The following is an 18,104-nucleotide window of genomic DNA, read 5'->3' on the forward strand; positions in this document are numbered from 1 at the left end:
GATTGTATGTTCCAGGATATGTCTGCTCACAGGCAGTGAGATAAATAGTCGACGGATAGCCAGCTGGAATAGGAGGCAGAGGCAGCAAGTACAGGATCTCTTTGGGGTATGTGTCACTTTTAAACTGGTCCTCAGATTGGAGACTGCTGGGAGGCAAGACAACTTGAAGGAGTGTCGTCCAGACCATGTCTCCAATGAGCGAGGGTCTTTGTGGGGCAGAGAAACGGAAAGCAAAGTCATGAAGTTGTGAAAAGAAATTCCATAGTTAGGGAGACAGATAGGCTTCCTGTAACCATCATCATGGGTCCGTCCCAAACCTTCCAGATGATGAACATGGTCTTGAAGAATGTGTCCCACAGGTGTGCTCCCTTCCTGGTACATCATGGACATCATGGAGAGGGTGCAGAATATCCTACAGGGGGAGGGAGTGAGCCAGAAGCCGTGGTGGTATTGAGAGGACAGGTACTGAGACTGTCTGGTCAAACTTTCAGGAGCCAGAGAGGAATTAAAAAGTAGGACCTTGAAGGTAGTAGTCCCTAGATTACTCAGTGCTACACACTAGCCAGTGTAGAAATAGGAAGATTGGGAGAATCAACGTGTGGCTTGGAGCTTGGTGCAGGAGGGTGGGTTTCAGATTCTTGGGGTATTGGGACCAGTTCCGGGACAGGAAGCATCTAAAGGGATGTACCTCAACAGGACTGGGACCAATATCCTCGCAGAGAGGTTCACATCTCTCCACGGATTTATGGATGGAACAGTGGTTAACATTGCTGCCTTGCAGCGCCAGGGACCGGGTTGAGTGACTGTGGAGTTTGCATGTTTTCCCGTGTCTGCGTGGATCTCCTCATGTTTCCTCCCATACTCCAAAGATGTGTGGATTAGGTTGATTAGCATGCTAAATTGACCTTTAGTGTCAGAGGGATTAGCAGGGTAAATACAAGGGGTTACGGGGATAGGGCCTGGGTGAGATTGTTGTCGGTGCGGACTCAATGGGCTGAATGCCCTCCTTCTCTACTGGAGGGATTTTATTCTATTCTAGATGTTGGCAGATCTGTTGAGTTTTATCCAGCATTTTCTGTTTTTATTTCAAATTAGCAGGGGATGTATGCTAAAATAAATAAATAGAAAAGAGAAGTAAGGCACAAGGAGGAGTGAGAGTTGGACAGCATTGGGGAAGGAAGTAATACAATATCCAGGATTACAAAGAATATGAAAACAAGTTTAAAATGCAAATCCACTACATTGGGCAGACCAAATGCAGACTGGTTCTGTCCAGTTCACAAGCTGTCTGTCACCAAAAGTTTAATTCCCTACCTTACTTCTACTGATGCAGTGTTCCAATGAAGATCACACAAGCTCAAAGAACACTACCTTGTCTTTTGCTTAGGCACTTCATGCCCTTCTGGACTCTGGTGAGTTCAAACATTTTAAATCATGACCTCTGTCCCCCATTTTGTTCTTTTGTTGACTTTTTTTTTGTTTCTTTCTTAATTCTTTTACTTGGCATTTGGATGGCTGCTATCCTGTCATATTCACCCCTCCTCTAGTCACATCTTTATTTGTCCCATTAATGCTTCCTCTGCTTTTAAATGTGGTAACTGGCTATTTTTCAGATTCAAGATGCTGGACATTGGTATAAAAGCAAAATACTGCAGATGCTGGAAATCTGAAATAAAAGCAGAACATATTGGATAAAATCAGCCTGTCTGGCAGCATGTGTGGAGAGTGAAACAGAGTAAGCGTTTCAAGGCTGTATGAGTGTTTTTCAGAGATCTTCTGAAGAGTCGCGCTGATTTGAAACATTAACTCTGTTTCCCTCCAGAAATGCTGCCAGACCTGCTGAGTTTATCCAGGACGTTCTGCTTTTATTATGCTGGACACTGGTGTTTCCCAAAAATGTCAGTGGTCAGAGCACGGCCTTTATATATAAATGACTTGGGTTTCAGGATACAGAGTGCAATTTTAAAAATTGCCGATGATACCAAACTTGACAGCTTGGCAAACTGAGGATGACACCACTTAACTGTAACAGAACCATATAGCCTAGCTAAATGGGCAAATGGGATTTAATACAGAGAAGTGTGAGATGATGCCTCAGTTTGTCAACAGTTAAAAGGCAATGCAATATAGACTTAATGACACAGTTCTATGGAGCTTACAGTGAGTGAAGGAGCCCTGGAGGTGCATGTGCACAGGGATTTGAAGGTGGTAAGCACACAGTCCTGAGAGAATGGTTGGCAAAGCATTTGGGATCTTGGGCTTCATAAATAGAGACATTGAGTACAAAAACAGAGAAGTGTTGCTGAACCTTTATAAAGATCTGGTTAGATCACAACTTACGGCATTGGGTTTTAGCCACCACACTTTGGCAGGGATGTGAGGGTCCTAGTGAGGGTGCAGAGGAGACTTACCAGATGGTTCTAGAGATGACTGCAATTCAGACATTCACACCTCATCTGGACACTTCCTTTGTTTCTTTACTTCACCCATTCCCACTCTCTTTGGCTTTTGTATCATCAAATATTTTGTCAGTTAAATTTTCCTGCCCTCGTTCTATCACAGACCTTCACTTTTGTTCTTCACTCACTCCAATCCCCACTTCACTTGCTCAAAAGCTACCACATTTCTAACTTTGCTGACAACCCATGAAAGATTAACGCTGTTCTCTCTCCAGGTGCTGAATATTTTCCAGCATCTCCTCTTTAAAGGGAGTCCATTTCAATTTACCAGGGACAGATCCATTCTCAATTCACTGAAATTGGCCCTTCCCTCAATTCATTCTCTTTAATCTAGATGGCTTCCCCTCCTTCTCCATAGCTAGCTTAAATCTTATGATATTATGATCACTCTTTCCTAAGTGTTCCCCTACTGGTTCTTGACCCATTTCAAGTTGCGGGTGGAGGAATATTGAAGGATAGGGAACGCAGAAACCCAGGATTGCAAAATTACTAAAAGTGTATATAGTAAATGCAATAATTGGTGACCACCAGTTAGCTAACAAACAACAAGGTTATTACTTTTTACAACTACATACAGGGTACTATAATCAAGGTGTTCATTCTCAACTCTGGCTGCAGAAGCCCATGGTCTGCCCTGTGATCCCCGTGCTCGTTCCCTATTGGACAATTGGGTTAAATGACCCTTCTGATGCACACCCTTTAAAAAGGCTAGCTACTAGTGGAGAAATAAAAGGAGGCGCAAGGGTAGGAGCGATGGGCCTCTGAGGGACAAAGAGGAGGAAATGGAAGTGAGTGGCTCATGTACAGCGTTGCAGTCAAAACACATACAAATGGATACAGGGAAATTGAATCAGAAAGTAGGTCAAAGTCATTTCCTGGATCAGGAATACCCAGGTACTTCTGATTTCTGGACTGGGTGGGACACACCATGGAGTCTCCAGGGTTACCTGAAAATGCAACTTCAGCCCTCACTAAGCATCCAAATTACAAGTTACTGATACTAACACATCTTTCAGTGCTGATTTTTACTCAAGAACAATTCTTTCCAAACACCCAGAACAACAACATTTCAACAGGAGAAACTAGAGAATGAGAACCAAGACGGCAAGATACTGATGACTTTGGCTTTGATAGCTGGATTGTCAATATTCAGGCTGTGTAAGGCCTACAGGCCCACAGTATTGTTACCTGATAGCTAGAATGTCAATATTCAGGCTGTGTGTGGCCTACAGGCCCACAGTGTTGTCACCCGATAACTGGATTGTCAATATGTAGGCTGCATGTGGCCTACAGGCACAGTGTGGTTACTTCAATAACTACATTGTCAATACTCAAACTATATGCGGCCCACAGTGATTACTGCTCACTTCGACTACAGGGGTGAAGAAGCAGAGAGCCACAGTGGGCTATTTGAAGGAAAGCAGCTTACCTGGATTTTGCGATACTGTTCAGCACTGCAGTGATTTGTGCCAACTGGTGCAATAGGGACAAAGCCCTTCAGTCGCTGGTTGTGAAACATTAGAAATGGAATGGAGAAGTGACCACTTCTGGATGGACTGATAAGGACTGGGGTCTGCAGTCCCACAGTGTTCAGGAAAGCCAACAGGAAGTCTGCTCTGTCCTTGTCCATTTTCCCAATCTCCAAGTGTGGGGTATTTCCAAACCCTATTAAACAAGATATCAATTAGTTAACCACACGATACAGCAGTGGTTCCCAGACTCTGGCTCACAGAGATTGTTTTTGGGTTCACACGTTTCCCGTCCTCTGAGCAGCAATGGTGACTATGGCGAGAAGGTGATCCAGTCTGGAAGCACTGTCAGAACCCACTGTATAGAAGCTGTGAAGTAGAAAGAGGTGGACCATGAACAGGGAGCCCAAAGTGCTCGTAAAACTCAGAAAGTAGTTTTAGCAGCGAGTGCTGAGCAGCTGCAGGATGTTTGTGCACCAACACTGAGCAGCAAAGGCCAGTAGCTCAGTGACTGAGGCGGGAGAGTCATAGAAATCATAGAAACCCTACAGTACAGAAAGAGGCCATTTGGCCCATCGAGTCCGCACCGACCACAATCCCACCCAGGCCCTACCCCCATATCCCTACATATTTTACCCACTAATCCCTCTAACCTACACATCTCAGGACACTAAGGGGCAATTTTAGCATGGCCAATCAACCTAACCCGCACATCTTTGGACTGTGGGAGGAAACCGGAGCACCCGGAGGAAACCCACGCAGACACGAGGAGAATGTGCAAACTCCACACAGACAGTGACCCAAGCTGGGAATCGAACCCAGGTCCCTGGAGCTGTGAAGCAGCAGTGCCAACCACTGTGCTACCGTGCCGCCCCTGGGAGAGTGAGTGGCAGCCTGAAACTTTACTGTCTTTCTACTCCTGTTAAAGGTCTCCTTACCCTAAGCTGCAGAAACTGAATAGTGACAACTAGGTATCAGAGGTGGAAAGGGCTGGGTGCAGTGTGTGTGGGTGAGGAGAGGGACTGTTACTGTGATGGAGGAGAAGGGCTGATTAGTGTGTGTGCCCATGCACGTGTGCAGTTTTTGTATGTGTGTGTCCATATACGTGTGTATGTGTGTGTGTTTTTGTATGTGTGTGCTCGTGTTTTGGTATGTTTATCCATGCATGTGTGTTTTTGTATGTGTGTGTCCATACCCAAGTATGAGTGTTTTTGTGATTGTCTGTGCACGAGTCTTTTTGTGTGTGTGTCTGTGCACATGTATAAGTGTTTTTGTGTGTCTGCATGTGGGTGTATGTGTGCGTGCGAGTGCCTGCGCACATGCAGGTGTGCTTTTGCACGTGCATGTGTGAGAGCACGTGAGTCTGTGTGTATGCATGCACATGTGTTGTGTCTGTGTGTGCGTATATCTCTTTGAATGTGCATTCATCTATGTGTGCCCGTGTGTGTATCTTTGTGTGTGTCTGTGTATGTGCATGCATGCCTGTGTGTGCAGGTGTGTATGTATGTATGTTTGCACACCACATGCATGTTGGGGAGAGGGGCTTCACTTAGTCTTTTGTCACAGGTACATATGGATATCTTGGTTGAAACGTAGAGTACAAAAAATAAATTTTTTAGCAAGTAGTTTAAAAGCTCAGATTTCTATATTTTTATAATGTATGTTGGCCTGTAATAAGTAGTTACTGAAGGTACTATGCTCGGTTATTGCTGGTCGATCGCAATGATGACCAGGATCATGTTGTCATGCGCACACACGCACACTCTATTGTGGTTCCTCGTGACCACATCTGCAATAAGTGTTGGCTGCTCAAGGAACTGCAGCACAGAGTAGATGAGCTGGAGTTTGAGCTCCAGACACTGTGACACATCAGGGAGGGGGAGAGGTACTTGGACACTGTGTTTCAGAAGGCAGTCACATCCCTTAGATTAACTATCTTTAATTCAGCCAGTGGTCAGGGACAGGAGGGTGTGACTATGAGCGAGGCAGGTAAATGGATCCAGAAAGTGGCGCTGCAGGAGCCTCAGCCCCTGTCTTTGTCCAACAGGTTCGAGCTTCTTGCTCCCTGTGTGGACAAGAACGCGGGACTGTAGGGAGAATGAGCAAACTGACCACAGCACCATGGTACAGGAAGCCATTCAAGTGGGAGGAGGGAAATGTAGTCATAATTTTGGATAGTATAGCTATGGGCATAGACACTGCTCTCTGACCAGGATCAAGAGACCCATTGGTGTGTTGCCTACCTGGTACCAGGATTCAGATATCTCATCTGGGCTGCAGAGGAACTTGCAGTGGGAGGGGAAAGATCCAGTTGTCATGGTCCATGTAGGTACCAACAACATGGGTAGAATAAGGATAGAGGTTCAGCTCAAGGACTAAATTAAAAAGCAGAACCAAAAAGTAATAATCTCCGGATTTCTACCTGAGCCACGAGCTAATTGGTGCAGGGTCAATAAGATTAAAGAGCTAAATGCATGGCTCAAAGACTGGTGTGAGAGAAATGGGTTCGAAGTCATGGGACACTGGCACCAGCACTGGGGAGGAAGGGAGATGTTCTGATGGGATGGTCTTCATCTGAATCATGCTGGGACCAGAGTTCTGGTGAATCACATAACTCAGGCTGTAGATAGGGCTTTAGGGGAAGGGTTTTGTTGCATGGAAAGTTAGAAAATCAAAAATAAAGGTAGGAACGCAAGTTAGTGATGAGGCGGATTGTTACCAGAAAATAAAAGGGACAGAGCATGTGAATATCATTTTGCAAAATGGAATTATACAAGAGTAAGGAAATTTGATAATATTACAAACCCAAAGGATTTGTATTTGAGGAACTTGCACAGTTTGACATAGGGAAATGGGGGGGGGGGGGTATTGAAGGCTCTAGTGGGCTTAAAAATGGAAAAATACCCTGACCCGGATGAATTGTATCCCAGGCTACTGTGGAAAGCGAGGCAGGAAATTGCAGGGGCTCTGTCACAAATTTTTACTTCCTCTCTGTCCATGGGGGAAGTCATGATGTGGAGATGCCAGCGTTGGACTGGGGTAAGCACAGTAAGAAGTCTCACAACACCAGGTTAAAGTCCAACAGATTTATTTGGTAGCACAAGCCACAAGCTTTCGGAGCGCTGCTCCTTTTTATCCATCCAGACGATGGATAATGTTGTTCCACTTTTCAAGAAGGGTGGTAGAGATGAACCAGGAAATTACAGACTGGTGGGGCTCACGACAGTGGTAAGTAAACTATTGGAGGAAATTCTATTGGAGAAAATTGTTGGTGCAGAATCGATGGGCCGAAGGGCCTTTTCTTATGCTGTATGACTCTATGAATGTGTCGAACATTCAGAATAAAATTAATGAGTTGACAGCACAAATGGAGGCAAAGGGGTACAATTTGGTGGTGATTACTGAGACATGGTTACAAGGAGATGAGATCTGGGAATTGAATATCCAAGGATATCCAGTATTTTGGAGGGATAAAGAGAAAAGAAAAGCAGGTGGTGTAGCTTTGTTAGTGAAGGAAGGGATCTGTGCTGTAGTGAAAAATGATACAAGCACTGGAGATCAAGATGTGGCATCAGTTAAGAAATAGCAAAGGAAAGAAGTCCCTTGTGAGAGCCATCTATATATAGGTCCCACAGTCGGACGCACTATAAATACTGGGGGCGTGTAAGAAAGGTATGACAATAGACATGGATGATTTTAATATGCATATAGACTGGTTTAATTAAATTTTCATGGACAGCCTTGAGGGAGAGTTCATAGAGTGTATTAGAAAATATTTCTTGAAACAATATGTTGTTCTAGGGGACAGGCTATTTAAATTTAGTATTGTATAATGAAATGGGATTAATTAATGATGTTGTCGTGAAGGATCCTTGAGGGAAGCATGATCGTTGCATGCTTGAATTTCAAATTCAGTTTGAGGGCAATAAACATGAGTCGCACACTAGTGTTCTGGTGTTAAACCAACGTAACTGCATTGGCATGAGGACAGATTTGGCCCTAGTGGAGTGGGCAGAAAGACTGAAAGGTAGAACAGTTGATGAACTGTGGCAGACATTTAAGGAGATATTCAACTCTTCCAAATTAAAACATATTCCAGAGAGGAAGAAAGATTGTGAGAGGGGGACATACATCTGTAGCAAAGCAAGAAGGTTAAACATAAAGGCAAACCTAAGACATATCATAACGCAAAGGTCAGTGGCAGGCTGGAGGATTGGGAAACCTTTAAACACCAAAAAGGATTATGAAAAAAGTAATAAAAAGAGCAAAGGTAAATTATAAAAAAACTATCACAAAAAAAATAAAAATGGACAGCAAAAGTTTCAGTAATTATATAAAAAGAGAGTAGCTAAAGTCAACATTGGTCCCTTAGAGGATGAGACTGGGGACACTAATAATAGGGAACACAGAAATGGCAGGGACAATAAATCACAAATTTTTCTTGATTCTCATGGTGGAGGAGACGAGAGCCATCCCAATAGTAACAGGTAATGCAGAGATTGTGGAAAAGGAGGAACTTGAAACAAGCGCAGATGTGACAGGCAAAGTGGATAATGGGGATCTTGTAGATGTACTGCATCTGGACTTCCAGAAGGCATTTGATAAGGTGCCGCACAGAAGGTTAATACACGAGGTAAGATGCCAGGGGGTTAGGGGTAATATATTAGTTTAGATAGGGGATTGACTGACCTACAGCAAGTAGAGTGGGCAGAAATGGGTCTTTTTCTCGTTGGCAAGCTGTAACATGTGGTGTGCCACAGGGTTCGGTCCTTAGATCCCAACTCTTTACAATCTATATCAATGACTTGGATGTAGGGATAGAAATACGATAGCCATATTTGCAGACGACACTAAAATAGGTGGGAGAGCAAGTTGCAATGAGGAAATGGATAATATGGTAGCAAGCCCCCTTTAAGGAACGAGCTCTCGTTGGACCAGGTGACCTATCCATCCAATGAGACGGCAGTGTGCATGGCCTAAAAGAGAGCACGGGCTTGAGTCCTGGGTCATGGGATTTGGAAGTGGAGAAAGTACTACTTGTAACACAACACTCTGCATATAGTTCTCATTTGTAAATAGTTTATAGTATAGTTCCTTATCGGCTGGTGATTGTTTGGAATCTCCATTCCTACATTGGCAACGAGGGGGAAAAAAATCAGCAAACCATTTCAGAACAGAAGAGTATTGTGTTCCAATTCAAATCAATCTCAGCAACCAGGAAATGAATTGCTATTGTGCCATTTTTTGGTAAGCTTGAACCATTTGATGCAAAAGAAGAAGATTGGGTGCAATACATAGAGTGTATTTAGAGCAAACAATTTAGAGGGGGTGGAGAAACAGAGACTTATCCTGCTCACAACATGCGGTACCCTGATGTATGGGGGAATAAGACGTGTGAGGTACGGTGCAGCGTTCCTCAAGCCCAGTGAGTGATTGATTGTGTAGGGAGCGGTGTTCCTCAAGCCCAGTGAGTGAGTGATTGTGCAGGGAGCGGCGTTCCGCAAGCCCAGTGATTGATTGATTGTGTAGGGAGTGGCGTTCCGCAAGCCCAGTGAGTGATTGATTGTGTAGGGAGCGGTGTTCCTCAAGCCCAGTGATTGATTGATTGTGTAGGGAGCGGCGTTCCGCAAGCCCAGTGATTGATTGATTGTGTAGGGAGTGGCGTTCCGCAAGCCCAGTGAGTGATTGATTATGTAGGGAGTGGCGTTCCGCAAGCCCAGTGAGTGATTGATTGTTTAGGGAGCGGCGTTCCGCAAGCCCAGTGAGTGATTGATTGTGTAGGCAGTGGCGTTCCGCAAGCCCAGTGAATGATTGATTGTGTAGGGAGCGGCGTTACGCAAGCCCAGTGAGTAATTGATTGTGCAGGGAGCGGCGTTCCGCAAGCCCAGTGAGTGATTGATTGTGTAGGGAGCGGCGTTCCGCAAGCGCAGTGAGTGATTGATTGTGTAGGGAGCGGCGTTCCGCAAGCCCAGTGAGTGATTGATTGTGTAGGGAGCGGCGTTCCGCAAGCCCAGTGAGTGATGGTGTAGGGAGCGGAGTTCCGCAAGCCCAGTGATTGATTGATTGTGTAGGGAGCGGTGTTCCGCAAGCCCAGTGAGTGATTGATTGTGTAGGGAGCAGCTTTCCGCAAGCCCAGTGAGTGACTGATTGTGTAGGGAGCGGCGTTCCGCAAGCCCAGTGAGTGACTGATTGTGTAGGGAGCGGCGTTCCGCAAGCCCAGTGATTGATTGATTGTGTAGGGAGCGGTGTTCCGCAAGCCCAGTGAGTGACTGATTGTGTAAAGAGCGGCGTCCCGCAAGCCCAGTGAGTGATTGATTGTGTAGGGAGCGACGTTCCACAAGCCCAGTGATTGTGTAGGGAGCGGCGTTCCGCAACCCCAGTGAGTGATTGATTGTGCAGGAAGCGGCGTTCCGCAAGCCCAGTGATCGTGTAGGGAGCGGCGTTCCGCAAGCCCAGTGAGTGATTGATTGTGTAGGGAGCGACGTTCCACAAGCCCAGTGATTGTGTAGGGAGCGGCGTTCCGCAAGCCCAGTGAGTGATTGATTGTGTAGGGAGCGGCGTTCCGCAAGCCCAGTGATCGTGTATGTAGCGGCGTTCCGCAAGCCCAGTGAGTGATTGATTGTGCAGGGAGCGGCGTTCCGCAAGTCCAGTGAGTGACTGTGTAGGGAGCGGCGTTCCGCAAGCCCAGTGAGTGATTGATTGTGGAGGGAGTGGCGTTCCGCAAGCACAGTGAGTGATTGATTGTGTAGGGAGCGGCGTTCCGCAAGCCCAGTGAGTGAGTGATTGTGTAGGGAGCAGCGTTCCGCAATCCCAGTGAGTGATTGATTGTGTAGGGAGCGGCGTTCCGCAAGCCCAGTGAGTGACTGATTGCGTAGGGAGCGGCGTTCCGCAAGCCCAGTGAGTGATTGATTGTGTAGGGAGCGGCGTTCCACAAGCCCAGTGAGTGATTGATTGTGTGGGGAGCGGCGTTCCACAAGCCCAGTGATCATGTAGGGAACGGCGTTCCGCAAGCCCAGTGAGTGATTGATTGTGTAGGGAGCGGCGTTTCTCAAGCCCAGTGAGTAAGTGATTGTGTAGGGAGCGGCGTTCCACAATCCCAGTGAGTGAGTGATTGTGTAGGGAGCGGAGTTCCGCAAGCCCAGTGATTGATTGATTGTGTAGGGAGCGGCGTTCCTCAAGCCCAGTGAGTGAGTGATTGTGTAGGGAGCGGCGTTCCACAATCCCAGTGAGTGAGTGATTGTGTAGGGAGTGGCGTTCCGCAAGCCCAGTGAGTGATTGATTGTGTAGGGAGTGGCGTTCCGCAAGCCCAGTGTGTGAGTGATTGTGCAGGGAGCGGCGTTCCGCAAGCCCAGTGAGTGACTGATTGTGTAGGGAGCAGCATTCCGCAAGCCCAGTGAGTGATTGATTGTGTAGGGAGCGGCGTTCCGCAAGCCCAGTGAGTAACTGATTGTGTAGGGAGCGGTGTTCCGCAAGCCCAGCGATTGCTTGATTGTGTAGGGAGCGGTGTTCCGCAAGCCCAGTGAGTGACTGATTGTGCAGGGAGCGGCGTTCCGCAAGCTCAGTGAGTGATTGATTGTGCAGGGAGCGGCGTTCCGCAAGCCCAGTGATCGTGTACGGAGCGGCATCCCGCAAGCCCAGTGAGTGATTGATTGTGTAGGGAGCGGCGTTCCGCAAGCCCAGTGAGTGATTGATTGTGCAGGGAGCGGCGTTCCACAAGCCCAGTGAGTGATTGATTGTGTAGGGAGCGGCGTTCCGCAAGCCCAGTGATCGTGTAGGGAGCGGCGTTCCGCAAGTCCAGTGAGTGAGTAATTGTGGAGGGAGTGGCATTCCGCAAGCCCAGTGAGTGATTGATTGTGTCAGGAGCGGTGTTCCACAAGCCCAGTGAGTGATTGATTGTGCAGGGAGCGGCGTTCCGCAAGCCCAGTGATCGTGTAGGGAGCGGCGTTCCGCAAGCCCAGTGAGTGATTGATTGTGTAGGGAGCGGCGTTCCGCAAGCCCAGTGAGTGAATGATTGTGTAGGGAGTGGCGTTCCTCAAGCCCAGTGAGTGAGTGATTGTGTAGGGAGCGGCGTTCCGCAAGCCCAGTGATTGATTGTGCAGGGAGCGGCGTTCCGCAAGCCCAGCGAGTGATTGTGTAGGGTGTGGTGTTCCGCAAGCCCAGCGAGTGATGGTTTGTGTAGGGAGCTACGTTCTGCAAGCCCAGTGATTGTTTGATTGAGTAGGGAGCGGCGTTCCGCAATCCCAGTGAGTGATTGATTGTGTAGGGAGCGGCGTTCCGCAAGCCGAGTGATTTATTGTGTAGGGAGCGGCGTTCCGCAAGCCCAGTGATTTATTGATTGTGTAGGGAGCGGCGTTCCGCAAGCCCAGTGATTGATTGATTGTGTAGAGAGCGGTGTTCCACAAGCCCAGTGATTGATTGTGCAGGGAGCGGCGTTGTGCAAGCACAGTGTGAGATTGATTGTGTAGGGAGCGGCGTTCCGCAAGCCCAGTGATTGTGTAGGGAGCGGCGTTCTGCAAGCCCAGTGATTGTGTAGGGAGCGGCGTTCCGCAAGCCCAGTGATTGTGTGGGGAGCGGCGTTCCGCAAGCCCAGTGATAGATTGTGTATGGAGCGGAGTTCCACAAGCCCAGTGATTGTGTAGGGAGTGGTGTTCCGCAAGCCCAGTGAGTGACTGATTGTGTAGGGAGTGGCGTTCCGCAAGCCCAATGAGTGAGTGATTGTGGAGGGAGCGGCGTTCCGGAAGCCCAGTGAGTGATTGATTGTGTAGGGAGCGGCGTTCCACAAGGCCAGTGATTGTGTAGGGAGTGGCGTTCTGCAAGCCCAGTGAGTGATTGATTGTGCAGGGAGCGGCGTTCCATAAGCCCAGTGAGTGATTGATTGTGTAGGGAGCAGCATTCCGCAAGCCCAGTGAGTGATTGATTGTGTAGGGAGCGGCGTTCCGCAAGCCCAGTGAGTGACTGATTGTGTAGGGAGCGGCGTTCCGCAAGCCCAGTGATTGCTTGATTGTGTAGGGAGCGGTGTTCCGCAAGCCCAGTGAGTGACTGATTGTGCAGGGAGCGGCGTTCCGCAAGCTCAGTGAGTGATTGATTGTGCAGGGAGCGGCGTTCCGCAAGCCCAGTGATCGTGTACGGAGCGGCATCCCGCAAGCCCAGTGAGTGATTGATTGTGTAGGGAGCGGCGTTCCGCAAGCCCAGTGAGTGATTGATTGTGCAGGGAGCGGCGTTCCACAAGCCCAGTGAGTGATTGATTGTGTAGGGAGCGGCGTTCCGCAAGCCCAGTGATCGTGTAGGGAGCGGCGTTCCGCAAGCCCAGTGAGTGAGTAATTGTGTAGGGAGCGCCGTTCCGCAAGCCCAGTGGGTGATTGATCGTGTCGGGAGCGGCGTTCCGCAAGCCCAGTGATTGTGGAGGGAGTGGCATTCCGCAAGCCCAGTGAGTGATTGATTGTGTCGGGAGCGGCGTTCCACAAGCCCAGTGAGTGATTGATTGTGTAGGGAGCGGCGTTCCGCAAGCCCAGTGATCGTGTAGGGAGCGGCGTTCCGCAAGCCCAGTGAGTGAGTGATTGTGTAGGGAGCGGCGTTCCACAATGCCAGTGAGTGAGTGATTGTGTAGGGAGCGGCGTTCCGCAAGCCTAGTGATTGATTGTGCAGGGAGCGGCGTTCCACAAGCCCAGCGAGTGATTGATTGTGTAGGGAGTGGCGTTCCGCAAGCCCAGTGAGTGATTGATTGTGTAGGAAGCGGCGTTCCTCAAGCCCAGTGAGTGAGTGACTGTGTAGGGAGCGGCGTTCCACAAGCCCAGTGAGTGAGTGATTGTGTAGGGAGCGGCGTTCCACAATCCCAGTGAGTCATTGATTGTGTAGGGAGCGGCGTTCCACAAGCCCAGTGATCGTGTAGGGAGCGGCGTACCGCAAGCCCAGTGTTTGTGGAGGGAGTGGCGTTCCGCAAGCCCAGTGAGTGATTGATTGTGTACGGAGCGGCGTTCCACAAGCCCAGTGAGTGATTGATTGTGTAGGGAGCGGCGTTCCACAAGCCCAGTGATCATGTAGGGAGCGGCGTTCCGCAAGCCCAGTGAGTGATTGATTGTGTAGGGAGCGGCGTTCCGCAAGCCCAGTGAGTGAATGATTGTGTAGGGAGTGGCGTTCCTCAAGCCCAGTGAGTGAGTGATTGTGTAGGGAGCGGCGTTCCGCAAGCCCAGTGATTGATTGTGCAGGGAGCGGCGTTCCGCAAGCCCAGCGAGTGATTGTGTAGGGTGTGGTGCTCCGCAAGCCCAGCGAGTGATGGATTGTGTAGGGAGCTACGTTCCGCAAGCCCAGTGATTGTTTGATTGAGTAGGGAGCGGCGTTCCGCAATCCAAGTGAGTGATTGATTGTGTAGGGAGCGGCGTTCCGCAAGCCCAGTGATTGATTGTGTTGGGAGCGGCGTTCCGCAAGCCCAGTGATTTATTGATTGTGTAGGGAGCGGCGTTCCGCAAGCCCAGTGGTTGATTGATTGTGTAGAGAGCGGCGTTCCACAAGCCCAGTGATTGATTGTGCAGGGAGCGGCGTTGTGCAAGCACAGTGTGTGATTGATTGTGTAGGGAGCGGCGTTCCGCAAGCCCAGTGATTGTGTAGGGAGCGGCGTTCTGCAAGCCCAGTGATTGTGTAGGGAGCGGCGTTCCGCAAGCCCAGTGATTGTGTGGGGAGCGGCGTTCCGCAAGCCCAGTGATTGAATGTGTATGGAGCGGCGTTCCACAAGCCCAGTGATTGTGTAGGGAGTGGTGTTCCGCAAGCCCAGTGAGTGACTGATTGTGTAGGGAGTGGCGTTCCGCAAGCCCAATGAGTGAGTGATTGTGTAGGGAGCGGCGTTCCGGAAGCCCAGTGAGTGATTGATTGTGTAGGGAGCGGCGTTCCACAAGGCCAGTGATTGTGTAGGGAGTGGCGTTCCGCAAGCCCAGTGAGTGATTGATTGTGTAGGGAGTGGCGTTCTGCAAGCCCAGTGAGTGATTGATTGTGCAGGGAGCGGCGTTCCACAAGCCGTGAGTGATTGATTGTGTAGGGAGCGGCGTCCGCAAGCCCAGTGATCGTGTAAGGAGCGGCGTTTCGCAAGCCCAGTGAGTGATTGATTGTGAAGGGAGCAGCGTTCCTCAAGCCCAGTGAGTGAGTGATTGTGTAGGGAGCGGCGTCCGCAAGCCCAGTGATCGTGTAAGGAGCGGCGTTTCGCAAGCCCAGTGAGTGATTGATTGTGAAGGGAGCAGCGTTCCTCAAGCCCAGTGAGTGAGTGATTGTGTAGGGAGCGGCGTTCCGCAATCCCAGTGAGTGATTGATTGTGTAGGGAGCGGCGTTCCGCAAGCCCAGTGATCGTGTAGGGAGCGGCGTTCCGCAAGCCCAATGAGTGAGTGATTGTGTGGTGAGCGCCGTTTCGCAAGCCCAATGAGTGAGTGATTGTGAAGGGAACGGCGTTCCGGAAGCCCAGTGAGTGATTGATTGTGCAGGGAGCGGCGTTCCACAAGGCCAGTGATTGTGTAGGGAGTGGCGTTCCGCAAGCCCAGTGATTGTGTAGGGAGTGGCGTTCCGCAAGCCCAGTGAGTGATTGATTGCGTAGGGAGCGGCGTTCCACAAGCCCAGTGAGTGACTGATTGTGTAGGGAGCGGCGTTCCGCAAGCCCAGTGATCGTGTAGGGAGCGGCGTTCCGCAAGCCCAGTGAGTGATTGATTGTGTAGGGAGCGGCGTTCCACAAGCCCAGTGAGTGACTGATTGTGTAGGGAGCGGCGTTCTGCAAGCCCAGTGATTGTGTAGGGAGCGGCGTTCCGCAAGCCCAGTGACTGATTGTGCAGGGAGCGGCGTTCCGCAAGCCCAGTGACTGATTGTGCAGGGAGCGGCGTTCCGTAAGCCCAGTGATTGATTGTGCAGGGAGCGGCGTTCCACAAGCCCAGTGATTGTATAGGGAGTGGCGTTCCGCAAGCCCAGTGAGTGATTGATTGTGGAGGGAGTGGCGTTCCGCAAGCACAGTGAGTGATTGATTGTGTAGGGAGCGGCGTTCCGCAAGCCCAGTGAGTGAGTGATTGTGTAGGGAGCGGCGTTCCGCAATCCCAGTGAGTGATTGATTGTGTAGGGAGCCGCGTTCCGCAAGCCCAGTGATTGATTGTGCAGGGAGCGGCGTTCCGCAAGCCCAGTGAGTGATTGATTGCGTAGGGAGCGGCGTTCCGCAAGCCCAGTGATTGTGTAGGGAGCGGCGTCCCGCAAGCCCAGTGAGTGATTGATTGTGTAGGGAGCGGCGTTCCACAAGCCCAGTGAGTGATTGATTGTGTGGGGAGCGGCGTTCCGCAAGCCCAGTGATCGTGTAGGGAACGGCGTTCCGCAAGCCCAGTGAGTGATTGATTGTGTAGGGAGCGGCGTTCCTCAAGCCCAGTGAGTAAGTGATTGTGTAGGGAGTGGCGTTCCACAATCCCAGTGAGTGAGTGATTGTGTAGGGAGTGGCGTTCCGCAAGCCCAGTGAGTGATTGACTGTGTAGGGAGCGGCGTCCCGCAAGCCCAGTGATTGTGTAGGGAATGGCGTTCCGCAAGCCCAGTGAGTGATTGATTGTGTAGGGAGCGGCGTTCCGCAAGCCCAGTGAGTGACTGATTGTGTAGGGAGCGGCGTTCCGCAAGCCCAGTGAGTGATTGATTGTGTAGGGAGCGGCATTCCGCAAGCCCAGTGAGTGATGGTGTAGGGAGCGGAGTTCCGCAAGCCCAGTGATTGATTGTGTAGGGAGCGGCGTTCCTCAAGCCCAGTGAGTGAGTGATTGTGTAGGGAGCGGCGTTCCACAATCCCAGTGAGTGAGTGATTGTGTAGGGAGTGGCGTTCCGCAAGCCCAGTGAGTGATTGATTGTGTAGGGACCGGCGTCCCGCAAGCCCAGTGATTGTGTAGGGAGTGGCGTTCCGCAAGCCCAGTGAGTGAGTGATTGTGTAGGGAACGGCGTTCCGCAAGCCCAGTGAATGATTGATTGTGTAGGGAGCGGTGTTCCGCAAGCCCAGTGAGTGACTGATTGTGTAGGGAGCAGCATTCCGCAAGCCCAGTGAGTGATTGATTGTGTAGGGAGCGGCGTTCCGCAAGCCCAGTGAGTGATTGATTGTGCAGGGAGCGGCGTTCCGCAAGCCCAGTGAGTGATTGATTGTGTAGGGAGCGGCGTTCCGCAAGCCCAGTGAGTGATTGATTGTGCAGGGAGCAGCGTCCCGCAAGCCCAGTGATTGATTGCGTAGGGAGCGGCGTTCCGCAAGCCCAGTGAGTGATTGTGTAGGGAGCGGCGTTCCGCAAACCCAGTGAGTGATTAATTGCGTAGGGAGTGGTGTTCCGCAAGCCCAGTGAGTGATTGTGTAGGGAGCGGCGTTCCGCAAGCCCAGTGAGTGATTGTGTAGGGAGCGGCGTTCCGCAAGCCCAGTGAGTGATTGTGTAGGGAGCGGCGTTCCGCAAATCCAGTGAGTGATTAATTGCATAGGGAGTGGTGTTCCGCAAGCCCAGTGATTGATTGATTGTGTGGGGAGCGGCATAGCAAGCGGCATAACGCAGACCAGGGTTTTGCTGTATCAGCCATTCTCTATTTCTAAATGTTCACAGGCGAGTGAGCATATGATCTTACATACTGGGGAGACACAGACAACTCTGTAACCCCAGCAAGCTTTGTGCCTTTACAGTCACTGAAATACAGAAAGCAGCATGGCGACATCTGCCATGGTGTTCTCCTGACGACGGTCAGGTTTGCTGTGTAATCTCCAAGATGCAGGTCAAACATTCATATGGAGGGGGTTTTCAGGACGGGTCATAGCTGTGGAACGCAAAGCTGACGTTCTAGCCTCCCGCATTTACCATACACTGCAGGGATTGAAGACTGACCATGGATTTAATGGATGGCCCTTACATCCAATGTTCCATTGATGCAAATGCTGGAATATGTGCTGAAGGAGTTAGAAAACTACAGCACAAAACAGGCCCTTCGGCCCCACAAGTTGTGCCGAACATATCCCTACCTTGTAGGCCTACCTATAACCCTCCATCCTATTAAGTCCCATGTACTCATCCAGGAGTCTCTTAAAAGACCCTATTGAGTTTGCCTCCACCACCACTGACGGCAGCCGATTCCACTCGCCCACCACCCTCTGTGTGAAAAACTTACCCCTAACATCTCCCCTGTACCTACCCCCCAGCACCTTAAATCTGTGTCCTCT

General features: G+C 50.0%; 1 protein-coding gene across 2 annotated transcripts in view; it reads right to left on the reverse strand.

The window, feature by feature from the left end:
* Positions 1–18,104, reverse strand: part of abhd14a (abhydrolase domain containing 14A) — a 32,408-nt gene that overhangs the window by 2,061 nt on the left and 12,243 nt on the right. For both annotated transcript variants that reach the window (XM_078209297.1, XM_078209298.1), the window contains exon 4: positions 3,889–4,124. In XM_078209297.1, coding sequence (XP_078065423.1) covers positions 3,889–4,124 — 236 coding nt within the window. The remainder of the gene's footprint in view (positions 1–3,888; positions 4,125–18,104) is intronic.

This window comes from Mustelus asterias, chromosome 3 (assembly GCF_964213995.1).
Source record: "Mustelus asterias chromosome 3, sMusAst1.hap1.1, whole genome shotgun sequence".
Taxonomy (NCBI): Eukaryota; Metazoa; Chordata; class Chondrichthyes; order Carcharhiniformes; family Triakidae; genus Mustelus; species Mustelus asterias.